This window comes from Neophocaena asiaeorientalis, unplaced genomic scaffold (genome assembly GCF_003031525.2).
Source record: "Neophocaena asiaeorientalis asiaeorientalis breed wild unplaced genomic scaffold, Neophocaena_asiaeorientalis_V1.1 scaffold630, whole genome shotgun sequence".
Lineage (NCBI taxonomy): Eukaryota > Metazoa > Chordata > Mammalia > Artiodactyla > Phocoenidae > Neophocaena > Neophocaena asiaeorientalis.
In genome coordinates, this window is record NW_020171813.1 from 141,143 (window position 1) to 162,639 (window position 21,497).

Here is a 21,497-nt window from a genome sequence, read left to right on the forward strand (position 1 = left end):
CATGGCTGAAAAAAAAGGAAAAATAATTACACCTGTCTTATAGTTGAGTGATCTAACTAAAAAATAACTATACCTCCCAACAGAAGTGTAAATAAGACCCATAATTTATGATCTTATTGTGTCAGGCTTTTAACTATGACATAAACATTTCTATAATCTAGATAAAAATCTCAATTCCTTTTTCTTTTTAGGACTCAGGAAATAGTTTCTTTTACCTAAATAGGTAACACCATAGTCCCCATATGATTTGACACTGTTCCACAACCACCCTTTCACAAAGACAGACAAGTCTTCAGTAAAAGAAGCTAAATTTATAAACATTTAAGATAACTTGAGAAATACATAGTAAAAAAAGGACAAAGCCCACAAATTACAAAGATTTTACTAATATGCAAACTGCCGGTCCATCTAAATTTGGCATATTCAATCTACTTAACCGGTTTGCTTAATGTGGTAATTTTTTAAATGAAATTCAGTTGGAGGATGAATGATAAATTTATGCCCTTGACAAAGATAACCAGTGTGGTATGTTGTTACTAAGAAAACATAATTCCTGGTTATATTATTGTTCTGGCTCATCAGAATTCACAGGACATGTGGGAGTCTGTCATGTCCAGGTCAGGCAAACGTAATAGAAGGTGCCCCAGGATGACACAAGTCTTCATCAAACAAATCTTCTGGTAGCTCCTCTTCATCTCCATCAGGGAAATATGTTGGGAATGGTAGATTTTTACAGAAATCCTTATATGCAGGCAATTTAGAATCTTTGATCTGGGGGGAGGAAGCAAAGGTCTTATTAATAAGTGATACCAATTAAGTTATTTAAAGATAGTCTGGTTTACTTATTCATAATCAAAGAACAGCTCTTCCTTTTTCTTTGTTTTTTGTTCTTTAATTTTCTAATGTGAATAACACAGCTGTTATACACTGAGTTCCTTTTACTTTATATATGTATTTTTATTCCAATAAACTAATTCAATGACAGAAATATAACCTTCCTCAAGTTAATCAGCTATCTCATGAGATTAAAATTACTCTGATTATATTTTATCCATAAACAGAACTGCCCAACAGAATAAATTATATTCTACAATTACTACATAAATATCAATTATACCCAAATTGATTTTTTAAATATAAATAACTGATATAAACTATATACCTAAAAGGTATTACTATCTACATCTCAATTATTAATTTTATTATCTACTTACATTTTTATTATTCTATATTCTACCATAAATTTTTTGAGTTTGGGTTAAAAAATATAAAATTTACCTAGTACTTTTGTTAGCCTTAATTCTAAGAGCACATAACCCAAAATATCAAGTTTTGTTACGGAAATTAGCTTGTATTTAACAAGTAGTGTTCTCTTTGAGAAGCTAAGGACAGAATAGTATTTAACAGAAACAATAATAAACCCAGAAGTCTTGAAAACAGCTGTATTAGCTCTTGATATTCTAAAAATATTCTAATTACATTTGTAAATTCATTAACTGAGGAACAGTACAGATATTGATATGATCTAAAATGTTGGGTTATATTTTTGGAAAACACTTGGTTCTTTAAAGCTTCTGACTCATTCTACAGCATTCATTCAGAGAGAAGTAAAAAAACAATTACACGTAATTACACAAACAGATTAAAATAAGGCATACTCATTTTGGCAATAAGAACTGAATAATATGGTTGAAGTAAGTACACAGCTGCTAGCAATAGCTAAGTACAGAAAAACACCTATATTAATTTTTCTCATTAAAATTTTTCCAAGAAATTATCAGTAAGTTGCCCAGAAGAAAATATACTTGTTTAACCTTTTTTTCCAATCCACTAATCTTGAGGTGAACTTTAACTTGGGGAAAAAAAGTCAAATTCTTACCAATTCAATTGTCTCAGAATTTGTAACTGAAAATAAAACCCAAGCAGCTAAACAACAAAACGAACAACAAAACTTTCTGTGCAAATTTGATAACTGTGAAAAATTAGTTATAAATTGCCTAAATGGTGAATTCTCAGGTACTTTCAACTTTTTATAGATCTATTATACCCAAGAAACAGCAAGGTGATTCAGTTATACATATATACATATTCTTTCCCATTATAGGTTATCAGAAGATATTGAGTATAGTTCCCTTTGCTATACAGTAGATCTTTGCTGGTTATCTGTTTTATATATAGTACTTTGTATCTGCTAGTCCCAAACTCCTAATTTATCCCTCCATCACCCCTTTCCCCTTTGGTAACCATGTTTGTTTTCTATGTTTGTGAGTCTATTTCTGTTTTGTAAATAAGTTCATTTGTATCATTTTTTAGATTCCACATATAATCGATATCATATATCTTTTATCTGGCTTTCTTCACTTAATATGATAATCTCTAGTCCATCCATGTTGCTGCAAATGGCATTATTTCCTTTATGGTTGAGTAGCCATGGCTTCTTTATCCATTCCTCTGTCGATGGACATTTAGGTTGTTTCCATCTCTTGGCTACTGTTAATAGGGCTGCGATGAACATTGGGGTGCATGTATCTTTTTAAATTATTGTTTCCTCTAGATATATACCCAGGAGTGGGATCGCTGGACCATATGGTAACTCTGCTTTTAGTTTTAAAAAGTCTCCATACTGTTTTCCATAGTAGCTGCACCAATTCACATTCCCACCAACAGTGTAGGAGGGCTCCCTTTTCTCCACACCTACTCCAGCACTTAGTATTGGTAGACATTTTGATGATGGCCATTCTGACTGGTGTGAGGTGATACCTCATTATAGTTTTTTTTGATTTGCATTTCCCTACTAATTAGCGATGTTGGGCATTATTTTTCATATGCCTTTTGGCCACATGTATGTCTTCTTCTGAGAAATGTCTACTTAGACATTAAATGTCTTTTGCCTGTTTTTTGATTTGGTTGTTTGGTTTTTTTTGATATTGAGCTGTATGAGCTGTTTGTACATTTGGAAATTAACCTCTTGTTGGTAGCATCGTTTTGCAAATATTTTCTCCCATCCTGCAGGTTGTCTTTCCATTTTATGGTTTCCTTTTCTGTGCAAACGCATTTAAGTTTAATTAGATCCCATTTGTTTATTTTTGTTTTTATTTCCATTACTCTAGGAGATGGATCAAAAATGATATTGCTGCAATTTATGTCAAAGAGTGTTCTGCCTGTTTATTCCTCTAGGAGTTTTATAGTATCTGGTCTTATAGTTAGGTCTTTAATCCAGTTTGAATTTATTTTTGTATTTGGTGCTAGAGAATGTTTTAACCTTGTACACAGAGCTGTCCAGTTTTACCAGCATTACATATTGAAAAGACTGCCTTTTCTCTATTGTATATTCTTGCCTCCTTTGATGTAGACTGACCATATGTGCACAGCTTTATTTTTGGGATTTCTATCTAGTTCCATTGATCTATATGTCTGTTTTTGTGCCAGTACCATACTGTTTTGCTTACTGTAGCTCTGTAGTCAGGGAGCCTGATTCCTCTAGCTCCATTCTTCCTTCTTACAATTGCTTTGGCTGTTTGGGGTCCTTTGTGTTTCCATACAAATTTTTAAATTTCTTGTTCTACTTCTGTGAAAAATGCCACTGGAAATTTGATAGGAAATGCATTGAATCTATAGATTGCCTTGGATAGTATGGTCATTTTAACAATATAGATTCTTCCAATCCAAGAACATCATATATCTTTCCATCTGTGTCTTCTTTAATTTCCTTCATCAGCGTCTCATAATGTTCAGAGTACAGGTTTTTTTGCCTCCTTAGGTAGGTTTGTTCCTAAGTATTTTATTGTTTTTGATGTGATTGTAAATGGGATTGTTTCCTTTACTTTCTGATTTTTGTTCTTAGTGTATAGAAGTGCAACAGACTTCTATGTATTAATTTGTACCCTGCAACTTTACAGAATTCATCGATGAGCTCTAGTAGTTTTCTGATAACATCTTCAGGATTTTCTATGTATAGTATCACGTCATCTGCAAAAGTGACAATTTAATTACTTCTTTTCCAATCTGGATTCCTTTTATTTCTTTTTCTTCTCGGATTGCTGTGGCTAGGAATTACAAAACTATGTTGAATAAAAGTGGCAAAAGTGGGCAATTGTCTTGTCCCTGATCTTAGAGGAAATGCTTTCAACTTTTTGCTGTTGATTATGATGTTAGCTGTGGGCTCATCACATATGGCCTTTATTATACTGAGGTAGGTTGCCTCTATGCCCACTTTCTGGAGTTTTTTTTTTTTTTTTATCATAAATGGATGTTGAATTTTATCAAAAGCTTTTTCTGCATCTATTGAGATGACCATATAATTTTATTCTTCAACTTGTTAATGTGGTGTATCACATTAATTGATTTGCAGATACTGAAAATTCATTATACCCCTGTGATAAATCCCACTTGATCATGGTGTATGATCCTTTTAATGTATTGTTGGATTCGGTTGGCTAGATTTTCTTTTTTATTTGGTTTGATTTTGTTGAGGATTTTTGCATCTATGATCATCAATGATATTGGCCTGTACTTTTCTTTTTTTGTGATATCTTTGGTTTTGGTATCAAGGTGATGGTGGCCTCATAGAATGAGTTCAGAAGTGTTCCTTCCTCTGCAATTTTTTGAAATCATTTCAGAAGGATAGGTGTTAACTCTTCTCTAAATGTTTGGTAGAATTTGCCTAAAGCCATCTGGTCCTGGACTTTTGTTTGTTGGGAGTTTTAAAATTACTGATTCAATTCCAGTACTGGTAACTCGTCTGTTCATATTTTCTATTTCTTCCTGGTTCAGTCTTGAGAGATCACACCTTTTTAAGAATTTGTCCATTTCTTCAGGGTTGTCCATTTTATGGCTATATAGTTGCTCGTAGCAGCCTCTTATGATCCTTTGTACTTCTGTGGTATTGGCTGTAACTTCTGCTTTTTCGTTTCTGATTTTACTGATTTGGGTCCTCCTTTTTCTCCATAATGAGCCTGGCTAAAGGTTTACCAATTTTGTTTATCTTTTCAAAGAATCAGCTTTTATTTCATTGATCTTTTCTATTGATTTTTTTAAAGTGTCTATTTCATTTATTTCTGCTCTGATCTTCATGATTTCTTTCTTTCTGCTAACTTTAGGTTTCAACTGTTCTTTCTCTAGTTGCTTTAGGTGTAAGGTTATGTTGTTTATTTGATATTTTTCTTGTTTCCTGAGGTAAGATTGTACTGCTATAGACTTCCCTCTTAGAACTGCTTTTGCTGTGTCCAATAGGTTTTGGATCATTGTGTTTTCATTTTCATGATTTTCTAAGTATTTTTTGATTTATACTTTGAGTTTTTCAGTGATCCATTGGTTGTTTAGTGGCATACTGTTTAACTTCCACATGTTTGTTGCAGTTTTTTTTCTTGTGGCTGTTTTCTTTTCTTTCTTTCTTTTTCTTGGGCTGCATCGGGCGGCTTGTGGGTTATTAGTTCCCTGACAAGGGATTAAACATGCACCCTTGGCAGTAAAAGCACGGAGTCCTAACCACTGGACCACCAAGGATTTCCCTGGTTGTCTTCTAAACTCACAGAGTTGTGGTCTGAAAAGATGCTTGATATAATTTCAATTTTCTTAAATTGACTACAGCTTGCTTTGTGGCCCAACATATGATCAATCCTGGAGAATGTTCCATGTGCACTTGAAATGTGTATTCTGCTTTCAGATGGAAGGTTCTATACATATCAATTGAGCCCATCTGGTCTAATGGGTCATTTAAGGCTTGTGTTTCCCTTAGTGATTTTCTGTCTGGACGATCTGTCCATTGATTTAAGTGGGGCGTTAAAGTCCCCCATTATTATTACTGTCAATTTCTACTTTTATGTCTATTAACATCTGCCTTATATGTTGAGGTATTCCTATGGTGGGTGCATATATATTTACAATTGTTATATCTCTTCTTGGATTGATCTCTTGATCATTATGTGGTGTCCTTCTTTCTTGTAACCATCTTTATTTTAAAGTCTATTTTGTCTGATATGAGTATTCCTACTCCAGCTTTCTTTTGATTTGCATTTGCAATGGAATATCTTTTTCCATCCCCTTACTTTGTGTGTCTCTAGATCTGAAGTGGGTCTCTTGTAGACAGCATGTATACAGGTCTACTTTTTGTATCTATTTAGCCAGTCTATGCCTTCTGATTGGAGTATTTGATCCGCTTACATTTAAGGTAATTATCAATATACATGTTCTTATTGCCATTTTGTTATTGGATTTCTGTAGGTCTTTTGTCCCTTTCTTCTTAGTTCTCTGCTCTTGTGATTTGATGACTATCTGTGTTATGTTTGGACTCCTTTTTCTTTATTGTGTGTATATGTATTATAGATTTTTGGTTTGTGGTTACTATGTTTTAGTATAGCAGTGTGTGTGTGTATATATATATATAAATATATATGATTGTTTTAAGTTGCTGATCTCATTTCAACTGCATTTTAAATACCCCACATTTGTACTCTCCTCCCTTCACGATTACTGTTTTTGATCTATTTCTTTTTTTCCTTTAATTAATTAATTATTTTGGGGGGCTGCGTTGGGTCTTTGTTGCTGTGCATAGCCTTTCTCCAGTTGCAGCGAGTAAGGGCTACTCTTGGTTGCAGTGCATGGGCTTCTCATTGTGGTGGCTTCTCTTGTTGTGGAGCATGGGTTCTAGGCACGTGGGCTTCAATAGTTGTGGCACGTGGGCTCTAGAGCGCAGGCTCAGTAGTTGTGGTGCACGGACTTAGTTGCTCCACAGCATGTGGGATCTTCCCAGACCAGGGCTTGAACCTGTTTCCCTTGTACTGACAGGCAGACTCTTAACCACTGTACCACCAGGGAGGTCCCTGATATCATATTTCACATCTAATTGTTTTGTGTATCCCTTAACTGTGTATTGTGGATACAGAAGATTTTACTACTTTTGTCTTTTAACCTCCCTACTAGTTTGTGTGTGGACAATTTACCTTTATCATGTTTGCCTTTACCAGTGAGCTTTTCCATTTCATAATTTTCTTGTTTCTAGTTGCGGCCTTTTCTTTTCCCCTTAGAAAAGTTCCTTTAGCACTTGTTGTAAAACTGGTTTGGTGGTGCTGAATTCTTTTATCTTTTGCTTGTCTGTAAAGTTTTTGATTTCTCCATCAAATCTGAGTGAGGACCTTGCTGGGTATTCTTGGTTGTAGATTTTTTCATCACTTTAAATACATCATGCCATTCCCTTCTGGCCTACAGAGTTTCTGCTCAAAAATCAGCTGACCATCTTACGGGAGTTCCCTTGCACATTATTTATACCTTTTCCCTTGCTGCTTTTCATATTTTCTCTATCTTTAAGTATTGTCAATTTGATTACTATGTGTCTTGGTGTGTTTCTCTTTGGGTTAATCGTCTATGGGACTCTGCGCTTCCTGGACTTGGGTGATTGTTTCCTTCCCCAGGTTAGGGAAGTTTTCAGTTATTATCTCTTCAAGTATTTTCTCAGGCCCTTTCTCTCTCCTTTTTCTAGAATCCCTACAATGGGAATGTTAGTGTGCCTGATGTTGTCCCAAAGTTCTCTTAAACTGTCCTAATTTCTTCTCATTCTTTTTTATTCTGTTACACGGCAGTGATTTCTACTACTATGTCTTCCAGTTCACTGCTCTATTCTTCTGCCTCATTTATTCTGCTACTGGTTCTTTCTAGTGTATTTTTCATTTCAGTTATTATATTCATCTCTGTTTGGTTGCTCTTTATATTTTCTGACTTTGTTAAAAACTTCTAATTTCTTGCTCTGTGCATCCATTCTTTTCCCAAATTCCTGGATCATCTTTATGATCATTACTCTGAACTCCTCGAGTACACTGCCTACCTCCACTTCACTTCGCTGTTCTTCAGGGATTTTATCTTGTTCCTTCATCTGAAACATATTCCTCTGCCGCCTCAGTCTGTCTAAATTTCTACTTGTATTTTTATGTGTGTGGTAGGTTAATTACATTTCTCAACCTTGGAGAAGTGGGATGTCCTGTATGTCCCAGCAGTACACTTCCCTCTCATCCCTGAAGGATCAGGGACCAGTCTGTTTGCAGACCCAGTTCCACAGGCTGTGTGATCGTAGTTTTCTTGCTTCTGGTGTCTGCCCCTGGCTGGATGGGGCTGCTCTAGAGGCTTGTGCAGGCTTCCTGACAGGAGGGGCTGGTGCCAGCCCACTGGTTGGTGGAGCTGATTCCTCACCCTCTGGTGGGCAGGGCCGTGTCAAAGGGTGTGTCCAAAGATGGCTGTGGGCTCAGGAAGTCTTTAGGCAGCCTGTCTGCTGACAGATGCAGCTGTGTTCCTGCCCACTTGGTTGTTTGCTTGAGGTGTCCCAGCACTGGGGCCTACAGGCTGTTGGGTGGGGCCAGGTTTTGGTGCTAATGACCCAAGCAAGATGTCAGCCTCCAGCAAGAGTTCATGAAGATGAATACTCCCTAATATATCTGCCACTGGTTTTTATGTCCTAAGGGTGAGCCACAGCTGCCCCCTACCTTCCCAGGAGACCCTCCAAGACCAGCAGGTAGGTCTGGCACAGGCTCCTATGAAATTACTGCTTTTGCCCGGGTTCCAGGTGCATGAGGTTCTGCATGTGCCCTTCATGAGTGAGGTCTCTGCTTCCCCCAGTCCTGTGGAGCTCCTGCTATCAAGTCCCACTGGCCTTCAAAGCCAAATGCTCTGGGAGCTCCTCTTCCTGATGTCAGGCCCCCAGCTGGGGAGCCTGACGTCAGGCTCAGAACTCTCACTCCTGTGGGAGAAGTTCTGTGATATAATCATTCTCCAGTTTTTATGTCGCCAGGTAGTAAAGGATTTGATTACATCACAAGTGCACCCCTCCTATAATCTCATTGTGGTTTCTTTTTTATATCATGTAGAATATCTTTTTTGGTAGGTTCCAGCTTTTTCTTTAATTGATGATTGTTCAGCAGTTAGTTGTGATTTTGGTGTGCTCATAAGAGAAGGTGGGCTCAAGGTCCCTCTTCTCCACCATCTTGTCCCGAATTTGCTGGTACATGTTTTTGTGCACTGAATCTTATCCCTGGCTTTATTATTTCCCCGCCTTCAGGACTCCCTCTCATTCTTTTTATATTTATGTATATCGGCAAACCAGTTCAAACACTTTTTAGGAAAGCTGGAGGTAGGACACACACACACAAAACAGGCAAATCTGAAAATAAATTATAAATTAGGATATAGGGACGAGCACACACAAATATTACAGTACACTATGCTGTAAATAACAGTTCTTTAGGCTCTCTTGATACATTTAGTGAATCCAAAGAACAAAAAGCTTACATTAATTAAACAGGTTGGTTATCCCTAAGACTATCTTACTAACTTTAGAATGAATGACAGACAGGCAGCCCTGTACTCTGTACTCTGATGGAACCAAAAGCTCCTGTGCAGTGAGTGGATGCCACTAAGGCTGCCTGTCCAGCAGGACGAGCCTCAACCTCCAATGGCAAGGGGCTTATTCACCTGCTATGGGATCACTGGGAAGAATGGACAAAGTGGGGTGACTGTTTTCAGAAGATTTACCAAACTTTTGGCATTTAAAACATAAGCCCACAAAAAACTCCCCCAAACCCACATCTTAATGTTTGGGACAGACATTTAAGGTTATAAAAGACAGTTAAAAGGCACTATATTTCAAAGATTTTTTTTCAAGATGAGTTCTTTTATCAAACTCTGTTTGTTGGAAATATATTCACCTAGTGTGTTATCAGTTCAAAGTGTCTAGACATTTCTCTGATGGTATAGTTTCTCAAAATGTATTTGGACTCCTCTTTTGGAATTGCCTTCAGTGTACCTTCTGAATATCTTCAGTGATAGCAAGCCACCATCCATTAAATGGATTGAGTTTCTGGAGGCAATCTTTATTGAAGTGGGTGGAAAAATCTGAATATAAGTGTTATTGATTATAAACTATTTATAACAACCAGATCAGAACCCTGCACATATGGTTTTTCAAGGCAGTTCACCTGTTCATCCCTCCTGGAGTCAAGGAAGATACTGAGGTGAACCTGAGAAGTCACAGCAACAGTGAGGCTCAGCTGGAAGCCAGCCTAGAACTGTATACAGTAAATGGGGAGAAAAGGAGGATTTGACAATGTTTAAAACTTCATCTGCTATCCAGTATAATTTATTATGAAAAATGATCATTTTCCTTTTTTATTAGGTTGTTATATTTATAACAATGTAATAAATCTGGAGGTAGGAATACACTGAATTATGAGGCCAAAATGTTAGGAAAAGCACAATGACAATGTGCTGGCTTCAAGTACCTGTCACTATGTACATGACTTGGGTCACCAGGGGTCTGAAAACTTACTTAAACCTAAAAAACTGCAAACTTAAAAAAAAAAAAAAAAAGACCAAAAAATCTTGCAAGAATTAATCAAATGCATTTTTTCTTTTAAAAAAAAAATGAGAATACTCTAGTCAAAAAAGTGAAGAGTTCCAGAAAGGGAATTTTAATTACTGTAAGACTGAAACAAATATTGTACCTTATGCTAGTAACGGAACCTACTTTAAGAAATGAAAAGAAGGGGCTTCCCTGGTGGCGCAGTGGTTGAGAGCCTGCCTGCCAATGCAGGGGACACAGGTTCGTGCCCTGGTCCGGGAGGATCTCACATGCCATGGGGCGGCTGGGCCCGTGGGCCAGGGCCGCTGAGCCTGCGCGTCCGGAGCCTGTGCTCCGCAGCGGGAGAGTCCACAGCAGTGAGAAGCCCATGTACCACACAAAAAAAAAGAAAAGAATACATAGAAAAAGACGGGTTTTTTGAAAATTCTGAGGGTTAAGTTTCAGCCTATTTTTGTTGTTATTGTTGGAAGAGTAATGAAGAATCTATTTTGGGGAACTGCTGATATCACTTCAACTACAAATTTATTTTCAGAATGGAAGATTCAAAATTCAAAAGTGATGTCTCATTTTGTATTATGTTGACTTAAATCCCACGTTGAATATTTATTTTGTATTTTATTTGATGGAAATAAATCTCTGAGAGCTTAAGAATGTTTTTTCAAGTCTATCTTGTATAACATGTTTTCTTCTCTTCATGTTTTGAACATAAAAATGTATTTTTAAGGAAAACAGAGCAATGCTAGTAATAATGATAATAATAAATCTTTCCTTAAAATGTCCACCTCAAACCACCTTTCTTGTTGATTCTCATTTCTCATTTTATTTCCACCACATATACTTCTGGTTCCCATGTCAAAGTACTCTTAAAAAATGAAAAAGTTATTTTTTGGAAGGATAGAGATATATTGATATTTTTGCAAGTAGTTTTGCTAATATCCTTCTGTATTTCTAAAGAACCTCTTACTGGACCTACCAGTAACAAAGGTGCAGGTTCATGGTTTTAGAGACATAGGCTATAGGTTATTTTGTGCAATTTTCTCACTCAGGTGCTACTAAAAAGCAGAAAAAATAGCAAAGAACATGTCGAGAAACAGCTACTTATTTTCAAGACACATTTATGGGTGAGAGGAGAACTTATGGCACACATCCACATCTCTGAACAAGGGAAAATAAAGAGAGTTATACATACCTTTACTAAGCAATTTTTGTGTCCAGGTACAGAGCCATTTACATAGATTATATTGTGCTTTGTGTTTATTCTCCACACCTGAAGTGGAAATAAAATCAAACCTTAAGAGTTAAAAATATTAGAATATAATTATATCAATACAAACAAAAGCTGAGGCTATAAGTAGCCTGTAAAGAAATAATCATGTTAGCACCTCAAAATATTGAATGAGAATAAAAATTTCAAATCCTATGGATGACTTGTACTGTAATACTACAACAGATATGTCTCATGTAAGTGGTAGAAAACTCTCATTTTAAGTATAAATGTGACTGAACGATCAAGACTACTTGGATATTTCAATATTCTCCTGGCACCATTAAGAATAACACATGAAAATTCAATTTTATTTTATTCTTAGTTAACATGAGCTTGCTGCAACTAGAAACTGGGAAGCTGCAACCTCTCTGGGTCTAATTTTTTTAAAAAGTGTGCTGAGCAGATGGCCTTCAAACAGATCTTCACGTGGGAAAAACATTTACACAAATGAGAGAACAGTCAAGAAATGGTACTGAGAAAGTATTTGGGGGTAAAATCAAGTTTGACCCATAGTTCATGGCTAAATGTTAAATACTAGGGCAACTGAAATCTCTCTCCTGTCACACATATGCATACATGAAAAGAAAATGCACAAAGACAGTTACAAATAGTTGTCTATGGCAAGTATGAATGTAACAGAAGAGGGAAAAAAAAACACTTAGATTTAATTATACAAAATTTTAAAAACTTCTGCTGGTTAAAATTTATAAATAAAATACATCTAGAATAGAGAATGAAAGAATATGTACCAAAATGTTACCAGTGGTTGTCTTTGGGGGTTGTTCTTTTGAATGGCCTATTTTCTTTTTTGTACTTTCTATACTTTTCACACATACAGACAGATTAGTTGTTTTAATAAAAATATAATTACATGGCACCTATTATGTACAACTCATTTTCAGTTAGATATTACATATGTTCCTCAAGTTAGCAGACAGTGAATTTAACTCCCCACCCCTTTTAAATACATAATTATTTTACAAAAATGGATATATACCACAATGCTTTTTTAGTACTCTATTTTCCTATTTTGATTGTCTCATATTTTGTCTTCGTCCCTCCTCTTCCTCACCCACATCCGCCCACACATTTGACATTTAATTGAAAGCAATATGATATATAACCATCTATTCTTCTCTGTGCTTACATGGCATGGTGACATATACATGTAGGGAGTTTCTGTTTACTCTTTTATAAGAGTATTATACGTAATGCTATGAATCTCTTTTTTCATGCAACAACACTTTGTGGAAATCTTCCAGGTCAAATAGTAGACAATTAACTTTTTAATGAATGCATTTTCCATGGCTTGCATGTTAAATGAACATATATGACAACTCCAACACACACACACACACACACACACACACACACACACAGAACACGTTTCCCCCACCGCTCAATAATTGTAAAACCTATTAGAACCACCATACGCAGACACACGTTAAATATGTATGCTGGTGCATTTGCCTTTAGGCACTAATTTAACCACTCCTCTAAAAAGCCACTCCAGAAACTTACTTTCAGTCCAAATGCTGTCCTATCTATGTTCCCCAATTGTCCAGGCATTTTAGTTCCAGGCCAGACTCTGGCAACATCCTAAAGGAGAGAAACAAAAAGTAGCACTTTTAAGCAGTATTATCAATTTCAAACAGTACCAATCAAACCAAAATGCAAATAAGATATGTCATTAAAATGTTTTATTTTTTCCTCCATTTTGCTAGCCCCCAGTAAAGAACTAAACATGGATTTAGTCACATTTACCCCTAGAGAATTCCCTTTCTAAATTAGATTAGAACAAAAAAATATAGACTAAGAACATATTTAGGAGAAAAATTCAGTAACAAGAGAGCAGCAACTGAGCCAATAATGGCTGAGAAGGACATAAAAACATGTCACACCACCATTCAAAGAAAAAATGGACTGCCTGGCCTGTTTTCACAAATCTTCTGTATTAACTGACTTGGACTCCATCCAGTCCACAGCTGTTGGAATGGTCCTACTCTCCCACCCTGGCTTTTGATGTTACTATCCTTCTGCAAAGTGACTAAAGGAGAGAGTTAGTTACCACCAATAGTGAGAAACTTGGCTTCCATTATCAATATATTCACTTATCTGGTCAATCCTATGATTCACAGAAAATTATCTCAGAATGGCTAACTAATACTACTAAAAAAACATAATTAGAACTCAACACTTGCACATAGTACATTTTAAATTTAGACCCCGGGTATACAGCCAACAACTATGTGTTCATAAGTTACTTGAGTTATTAGTCCACTCTAGTCCCCCACTTTAGTGAGGTTGTTACTCATTTGAAATAGTTATGTTCAGTTCCTAATTATATTCCATTATGGATTCCCCCCCCATTTTTATTTTACTTTGAATTTGTAAAACATTAACATGGTTCCAAAGTAAAAAGTATTAACAAAAAAGTATATCTAGATAAGTGCCACTCCTGCCACTCCTGAGCCCTTCCATACTCTTCCCACCCAAGAGTAAGAATCCCCCAGGCTCTTTATGGTACACCTCTGGGAGAGATATTCAGTAGGACTAAATTAGCAGTACAAATCTCCTTCTCTCCTTCCTATGCTCTTATTGTCTATTTCTCCATTTTTTCTCTATTACTTTCCCCTTCATCATTATATTGTCCTTGACAAATTTTCCCAACGGTCTCTTCTAAGGCAAAAACAAATCTGTGAAGGAACCAGTGAGGGAAGATGGCAGGGCATTCTGATCCCTGATCACTTACAGCTGACTTCAGAGTGTAGGATGGGAGACAGAGATGGGAAAGAAAGCAGGCAGACAAGTACTGAGAACACTGGCCGTAAGTACACAGGATATAACCAAATGATTCAAGTCTGGCTCTGTAAAGTAAGGCCAGGACTCATAAATGTGTGACTTTTATTAGGACCCACCTGGAGTAAGATTCAAATAATGTGACTTGATCCCAAGGACAGACTAAAGCACCATATACACAAAAGCTGAATCTTTAGTACTAAAAAGAGGATCACTAAGTTATACTTACACCAGTTGAAATAGCTCCAGGCCTTCTGTGGGTTTTTGTTTGACCGTGAGTAGCTGGCTGGCCTTTAAATCCCCATCTTTTCATGACACCTTGGAAACCTTTACCAATACTGAACAAGATAAACATTAGAATTTACATAATGAACAGAGGATAAACTACCCCCAACTGTATACTTTGATAGTACCTTAGAGTTTTTAGCTAAGTTCCTTATCCAAATTAACTAGAAAAGGCCATACAAGCAAAACTACAAATGAACATGCCTTTATCTCTGTCCTGGTTTGCACACCTTCCTGGAGTCTCATTCTACATAAAACGATTAGTTCAAGATTGTGAGACAACAGCAAGCTAAGCAGTTCTATCATCCTAATCCTATGACACAACACAGTAAAAGTGGGACATTTTATAAGTTCAAAGTACTTGTAAGCGATGCAGCAGGCCACCATTAAGACCCCCACCTCCTGTAAAGCAACTATACTCCAATAAAAACTAAAAACAAAAAAAACCCACCTCCTGGTACACATGCCCCTGTGTGATCAATCACCTCCCCTTGAGTCTGTGTGGACCTAGCAACTCACCTCTTAAGGAATAAACTATGGCAGAAGAGATGAGATGTCACCCCTGACTCTTGGTTACAAAGACACTGGCTTCCATCTCTGCACTCTCGGTTCTGAAGGAAGCCAGCTGCTATCCTATGGAGAGTTATGCAGCAAGGACCTCTCTAGCCAACAACTGTGGACCTGACGCTCGCCAGTGGCCATGTTAATGAGCTTGTAGGCACTTCTTCCCAAGTTGAACCGAGATGACCACGGCCTTGACTGTTGCCTCGGCTGCAGCTTCGTGAGAGACCCTGAGCCAGAGGCACCCAGCTAAGCTGTACTGGGAGTTACGACCACAGAAACTGTGAGGTAATAAATGTTTGTTGTTTTAGGCTGTTGTATTTTAGGGTAATGTGCTAGGCAGCAATATACAATAGAACACAAAATAAAACAGTAATAATGCTCTAAATGCTGAACAAGTTTAGAAGATGGATCTTGGTTTCAAGGTTTGAATCAGAAGCCAATGGAGAAATAAAATCAGAGAAAAAATCTAATATTTCAATTTTTAAACAAAACCATTCTATTTTCAAATTCTGCTAACTAGAGAAACATTATGCAGTGTAGGTAGAAACGACACTAAGGTTCAAGCAGCATTAGAGTTTATCTCTGTCAAATATATCGGGACAAATGATACAAGGAAAGGGCTAGAATGAATTGTAAGACTCTACCAGCCTTAGTTTTATAGACTCTTAAGATGAACACTTTTTCCACCTTTCATTAGATAATATGTCAACATATTTTTCATGCTGTGTTCCCTTAATTTAATAAAGCTAGCTATTATTAAATAAATAGTGCCCAGTTCAGGACATTTACAAAAAGGACCAATAACAAAAGATTTTGAGAACTATGTATTTTCCACAAGGACTTTGCTATGCATTTAACAAAGAATTATCAGAGAGTAATGGATTGAAGTAAGCCCACATGACTAAGATGGTTTGTTTTAGATAAATCAAGAAACCAGCATAAAAATAATATGAATATGTATAGAATATAACAGTCGAATATCATATCACATGTCAAAAGTTATTTGTATATGAATAATTTAAATGTAGCTTTTTTCACATTAATCAACTGAACACATCACATGGAGTACACTGACCAGCACACCTTGTTTTATTATGCTCCGCAGATACTGTGGTTTTCACAGTTTGAAAGGTTTGTGGCAACCTTGTGTGATCAGATAATGATTAGCACTTTTTGACCATGAAGTTTTCTTTTTTTTAATTTTTATTGAAGTATAGTTGCTTTACAATGTTGTGTTAGTTTCTGCTGTACAGCCAAGTAAATCAGATATACATATACATATACCCACTCTTTTTAAAATTTCCTTCCCATTTAGGTCACCACCTACTGAAGAGCATTGAGTAGAGTTCCCTGTGCTATACAGTAGGTTCTTATTAGTTATCTATTATATATATAGTAGTGTATATATGTCAGTCCTAAACTCCCAATTCATCCCACCCTACCCTTCCCCCCTTGGTAACCGCAAGTTTGTTTTCTACATCTGTGACTCTATTTCTGCTTTGCAAACAAGTTCATCTGTACCATTTTTCTAGATTCCACATATAAGTGATATTATATGATATATGTCTTTCTCTTTCTGACTTACTTCACTCTGTATGACAATCTCTAGGTCCATCCATGTCACTGAAAATGGCATTATATTTCGTCCATTTTTAAGCCATGAAGTATTTTTAAATTAAGGCACATATATTGTTTTTTTAGATATAATGCTATTGTACAGGCTACAGTACAGTGTAAACATAACTTCTATATGCACTAGGAAACCAAAAGCTTGACTCGCTTTACTGCCGTTGTCTGGAACCAAACTGCAGTATCTCCGAGGCGTGCCTGTACATAATTGATTTTTTGTCTCCAAAACTCAAAATAATGCTTATGCTCGATCAAAGAGCTAAAACAGAAATTTAACATATATTCATTGAAAAGTCACTATAAACTTTGCAAGGTTAACATCTAAGAAGGCAAACTATGATAATCAAATATTTTACTGAAATTTTGCTTCAGAAACTTAACAAATATTTCTACTTAACGCTGAATTTTAGAATATATTGATATTTGAAAAATAAATGCTTTGCAATTTAAAAATAAAAAAGAAGTACCTAAAGAGTCATTTGAACTTACGATATTGCTTGGCAAATAACATTTTTAAAAATTTTTTATAAATTTATTTATTTCATTTATTTTATTTTTGGCTGCACTGGGTCTTCGTTGCTGCACATGGGCTTTCTCCAGTTGTGGCGAGTGGGGGCTACTCTTCGTAGTGGTGCATAGGCTTCTCATTGTGGTGGCTTCTCTTGTGGCAGAGCATGGTCTCTAGGTGCGCGGGCTTCAGTTGTTCTACAGCGCAGGCTCAACAGTTGTGGTGCATGGGCTTAGTTGCTCCACAGCATGTGGGATCTTCCCAGATCAGGGCTCGAACCCATGCCCCCTTCATTGGCAGGTAGATTCTTAACCAATGCACCACCAGGGATGTCCTGGCAAATAACACTTTAAAGAAAACAAGGGAACGGACTGGCAATGCCAAATCTAAAATGAGCATGTTTTCAAAATACGGCATTCTAACACTGGTCATTCTTGGTAGAAAGTTTGTTGGTAACTTGAGTTCTCAAACTGATTCATCTCCTGCTTGAAGAGAGAGCATGCATGTGTGCACCAGTAAAAAAACACTGCAGGTAAATTACAGGAGATAATTCAGCTCATCTTACCAGCAAACGATTACAAAATCAAAGTGGTGTCCTGAAACTGCTAATTACTGTCAGCCAATTACAGACTGTTTTTCAATCTAGTTCTAGAACACATCATGTTGTTATACTGTGTACAACAGGAGCCTCTTCAATAAATAACATTTAAACAAAAGGGTAAGACACACATGATGTGACAAATCACTGGCTGAATTGAGACTACGGAGAACAGAGGGCACCTGTTGCTCCACAGAGGGGGCACAGGTGTCTATTCTGTTGTTTCTCTCAGCTGTTGCCCAACTGGAGAACAAAAACAAAACAAAAAGCAAGATATGAATGAATCTACACTTAGCAAACCCATGCAGAGTTCAAACATAAGGTTTTCACAAGTCACATAAAATAATACCTTCACTTTACTAAATAGGATATAAAACACAAAACGTACTTTATCTCTCCCACCCTTTTTCTGCTGCAGTTTTTAATGACAGCAGAAAAAAACAAATAAAGGAAAATTCAAATCAGCTAAGAGCACAATGTTAGAAGTTCCAAATTTAGTGAAACATATCTGAAAATTAGGAAAACATAAAAAATTTATTTTATTTAGAGCATTCATACTTGCTAAAACCAAAGCTTCCTCAAAAAATCTCAGAGATGCGATTTAAATTTAGGCTTTATTGCCCTTGTTTCTGGGTATATTTCCTCACTATACTTTAAGTTCATGAAGTGCAGGGATTGTGCAGCATCTAATCCTAGTGCCCTACCTAGAGAACTCAGACTAATTTCGTTACTGGCTATAACTGTGTCTTAGGAAGAGAGATGATTATTTCCTTTATTTTGTCCTGTAGTTTCCAAATGCTGTATAATGGGCTTGTCTTTTATAAAAGTTTATGAAGATCATATTAAGAAAAGGCAAGGAGGGGCTTAAAGGTTTGACTGTAAGAATCTTGCAGAATAGAATGCATAATTTAGTGTTTCCAACTGCATTCTATAAATCTCTAGAGAATACTATGAATTTCATTTCCCTGTCACATTGACAAATGCCTAAATGTCTACCAGCAGACACAAAGGTTTTAATACAAACCCATCATGTATTTCCCTACTTTGTGGGAAACTGCCTTTGACTGCATCGTTCTGGATACACTTGTATATGCGGATAAAACAAAATGACCATGAGGTGAGGAGTGCTCTCAAGTCCATCCATTCTGAGTCCTCAAGGAAATTCCTTCAAAATTCTCATCACTGAGTTTTGCCCTTGCCACTGAAGATCCCTGTAAATGCTGGGAGTCAATTTCTACTCAACTCAGCGTTGTTGTCTAAACCTATTCCATCAGTGATATAAAACAGTTCCTGAGCACACAGGTAAGTCATGGTGGAATCTTCCAGTTGCTCTGTGTCCCATCACATACAGTTAAAAGCTGGCATGGAAGATCTGTATGGCTGTTACTCTCCAGGATGAATTTGTGACAGCATGACCTGAACTGCAGGTATTCTGTTTATGTCTAAAAACTATAAAGCTCCCATCAATATCTGGGAACATTTTTACCAACAACTGACTGCTAAGAGTGGACCGCTTACAGCTTTCTGACATCAAATCTAGCTCATTCAATAGTACGAAGAGCCAAATGTGCAGTGATTCCTTTGAGTCCTCTTACAGAGGGAGCATTTTCCAGCTGTTCTAAGTAAACCCAGAACACCACGTTTGCTGTCCTGAGTTCAGTCTGCTCCTCTCAAAGAAGAAAACTCAAAAACTCAAATAATTCTGCAATATCATGGAAAGATACAACAGTTTTCTGAGTATTACTTCTTCATTAATATAGAAAACAGTGAGTTATACCACTTGGAAAACTGAGGGATTATTTTTTGGAAACAGATTTTTAGAATTGAAAGGAAACTTAGAATATGTGGAATCTAAAAGAGAAATGATACAAGTGAACATTTACAAAACAGAAACAGACTCACAGACCTAGAACACGAATTTATGGTTACCAGAGAGGAAAAGGGTGGGGAGGGATAAATTAGCGGTTTGGGATTAGCAGATACAAACTACAAAATATAAAATAAATAACCAACAAGGACCTACTGTATAGCTCAGTATAGTTATACTGAGCTACTGTATAGTTCAATATCCTGTAATAAACCATAATGGAAAAGAACATGATAAAGGATATGTAATGTATAACTCAATCACTTTGCTGTACACCTGAAACTAACACGATATTGTAAATCAACTATACTTAAGAAAACAAAAACCCACATTAAAAAAAAAAAAAGAACCTTAGAAACCATTTACTCCCAAACCCTTATGTTAAAGATAATGAAATCCACATCCAGAGAGGTTAAGCCACTTGCCCAAGGTCAAATGCCTGGTAAATGAAAGTATCTGGTCATGCTTTTAACCCAGGTCATACTGCCTCTTGAGAAATAGAGTAAAGCAAAAATAAAGTAGCGTATCAGAGACGCATGGAGTTATTTCAAGGGCATCCTCATTACACTGTAAATTCCTGATGTAGCAGGTATTATGTATTCTTAAAATTACCTAGAGTGTTTTTTTTTTTTTTTTTTTTTTTTTTTTTTTGTGGTACGCGGGCCTCTCTCTCACTGTTGTGGCCTCTCCTGTTGGGGAGCATAGGCTCCAGACACGCAGGCTCAGCGGCTATGGCTCATGGGCGCAGCTGCTCCGTGGCATGTGGGATCTTCCTGGACCGGGGCACGAAGCCGTGTCCCCTGCACCGGCAGGCGGACTCTCAACCACTGCACCACCAGGGAAGCCCACCTAGAGTGTTTTGTAAAGCTACTACTTTGCTATACAAAACAGTCTAAAGTAAGAGGCAATAATGTGATGTATTAGAAAATACCACAATCTAATTCCTAATGACTTAATGTTGTTAATTCATTTAAAAAGATATTTCCTATTGAGGAAAACAGATTTTTCCTTTAAAATTTTGAAACAAATGAAAAAACAGTAATATCACCAATAGCAATAGCAGCCAATAGTCCTGAGCATTCACTATGTCCCAGATCTTGAGCTAAGAGCCTTCTGTGCATTATCTCATTCAGTCTTTACAACATGGCTATGAGGTAGGTGCTGTAATTAGTCTTGTGTTAAACATGAGGCGACTGAGAGGTTAAGAAAGCTGTTTAGGTCACAGAGCTGCTGAGAAGCAGATCCATGCTTTCCCTAGACCACCTCTGATGAGACACTCATTTTGACTTGACTGAAGAGGGATTATTTTTTAGAGACTACTTCCCTCTATAGTTTACTCATTTTGAAAATTGTATGCTTAAAAATTTACTGCTTTGAATAACTAGTAAATAAAGTAACTTATTAAAAATGAAATAAAATTGCAAATGTGCAGGGCTGGAGAGCAATTGTTCCCTGAAGGCAGCATCCACCTTGCTTTCCCTCCGAGTTCCCAGCAAACACCCACCAGTCAGAATAACAAGGTAGTGGGGAAGGCTTCCGACCATGTGCAGGCACCCTTCTCTGAACAGTGTGCAGGACTGCTCACACAGCCCAAAGAGTCTTTGCTTTGTTAAGAACCTACCTGGCTTTTTAATCACC

General features: G+C 36.8%; 1 protein-coding gene across 1 annotated transcript in view; it reads right to left on the minus strand.

Moving 5' to 3' along the window:
- Positions 1 to 291: 291 nt before the first annotated feature.
- MRPL3 (mitochondrial ribosomal protein L3) overlaps positions 292 to 21,497 on the minus strand; it is a 44,524-nt gene continuing 23,318 nt past the window's right edge. The window contains exons 7-10 of the mRNA XM_024734477.1: positions 14,638 to 14,746; positions 13,131 to 13,208; positions 11,532 to 11,609; positions 292 to 771 (exon numbers count right to left, since the gene is read on the minus strand). Coding sequence (XP_024590245.1) covers positions 619 to 771; positions 11,532 to 11,609; positions 13,131 to 13,208; positions 14,638 to 14,746 — 418 coding nt within the window. The 3' untranslated portion in view covers positions 292 to 618. The remainder of the gene's footprint in view (positions 772 to 11,531; positions 11,610 to 13,130; positions 13,209 to 14,637; positions 14,747 to 21,497) is intronic.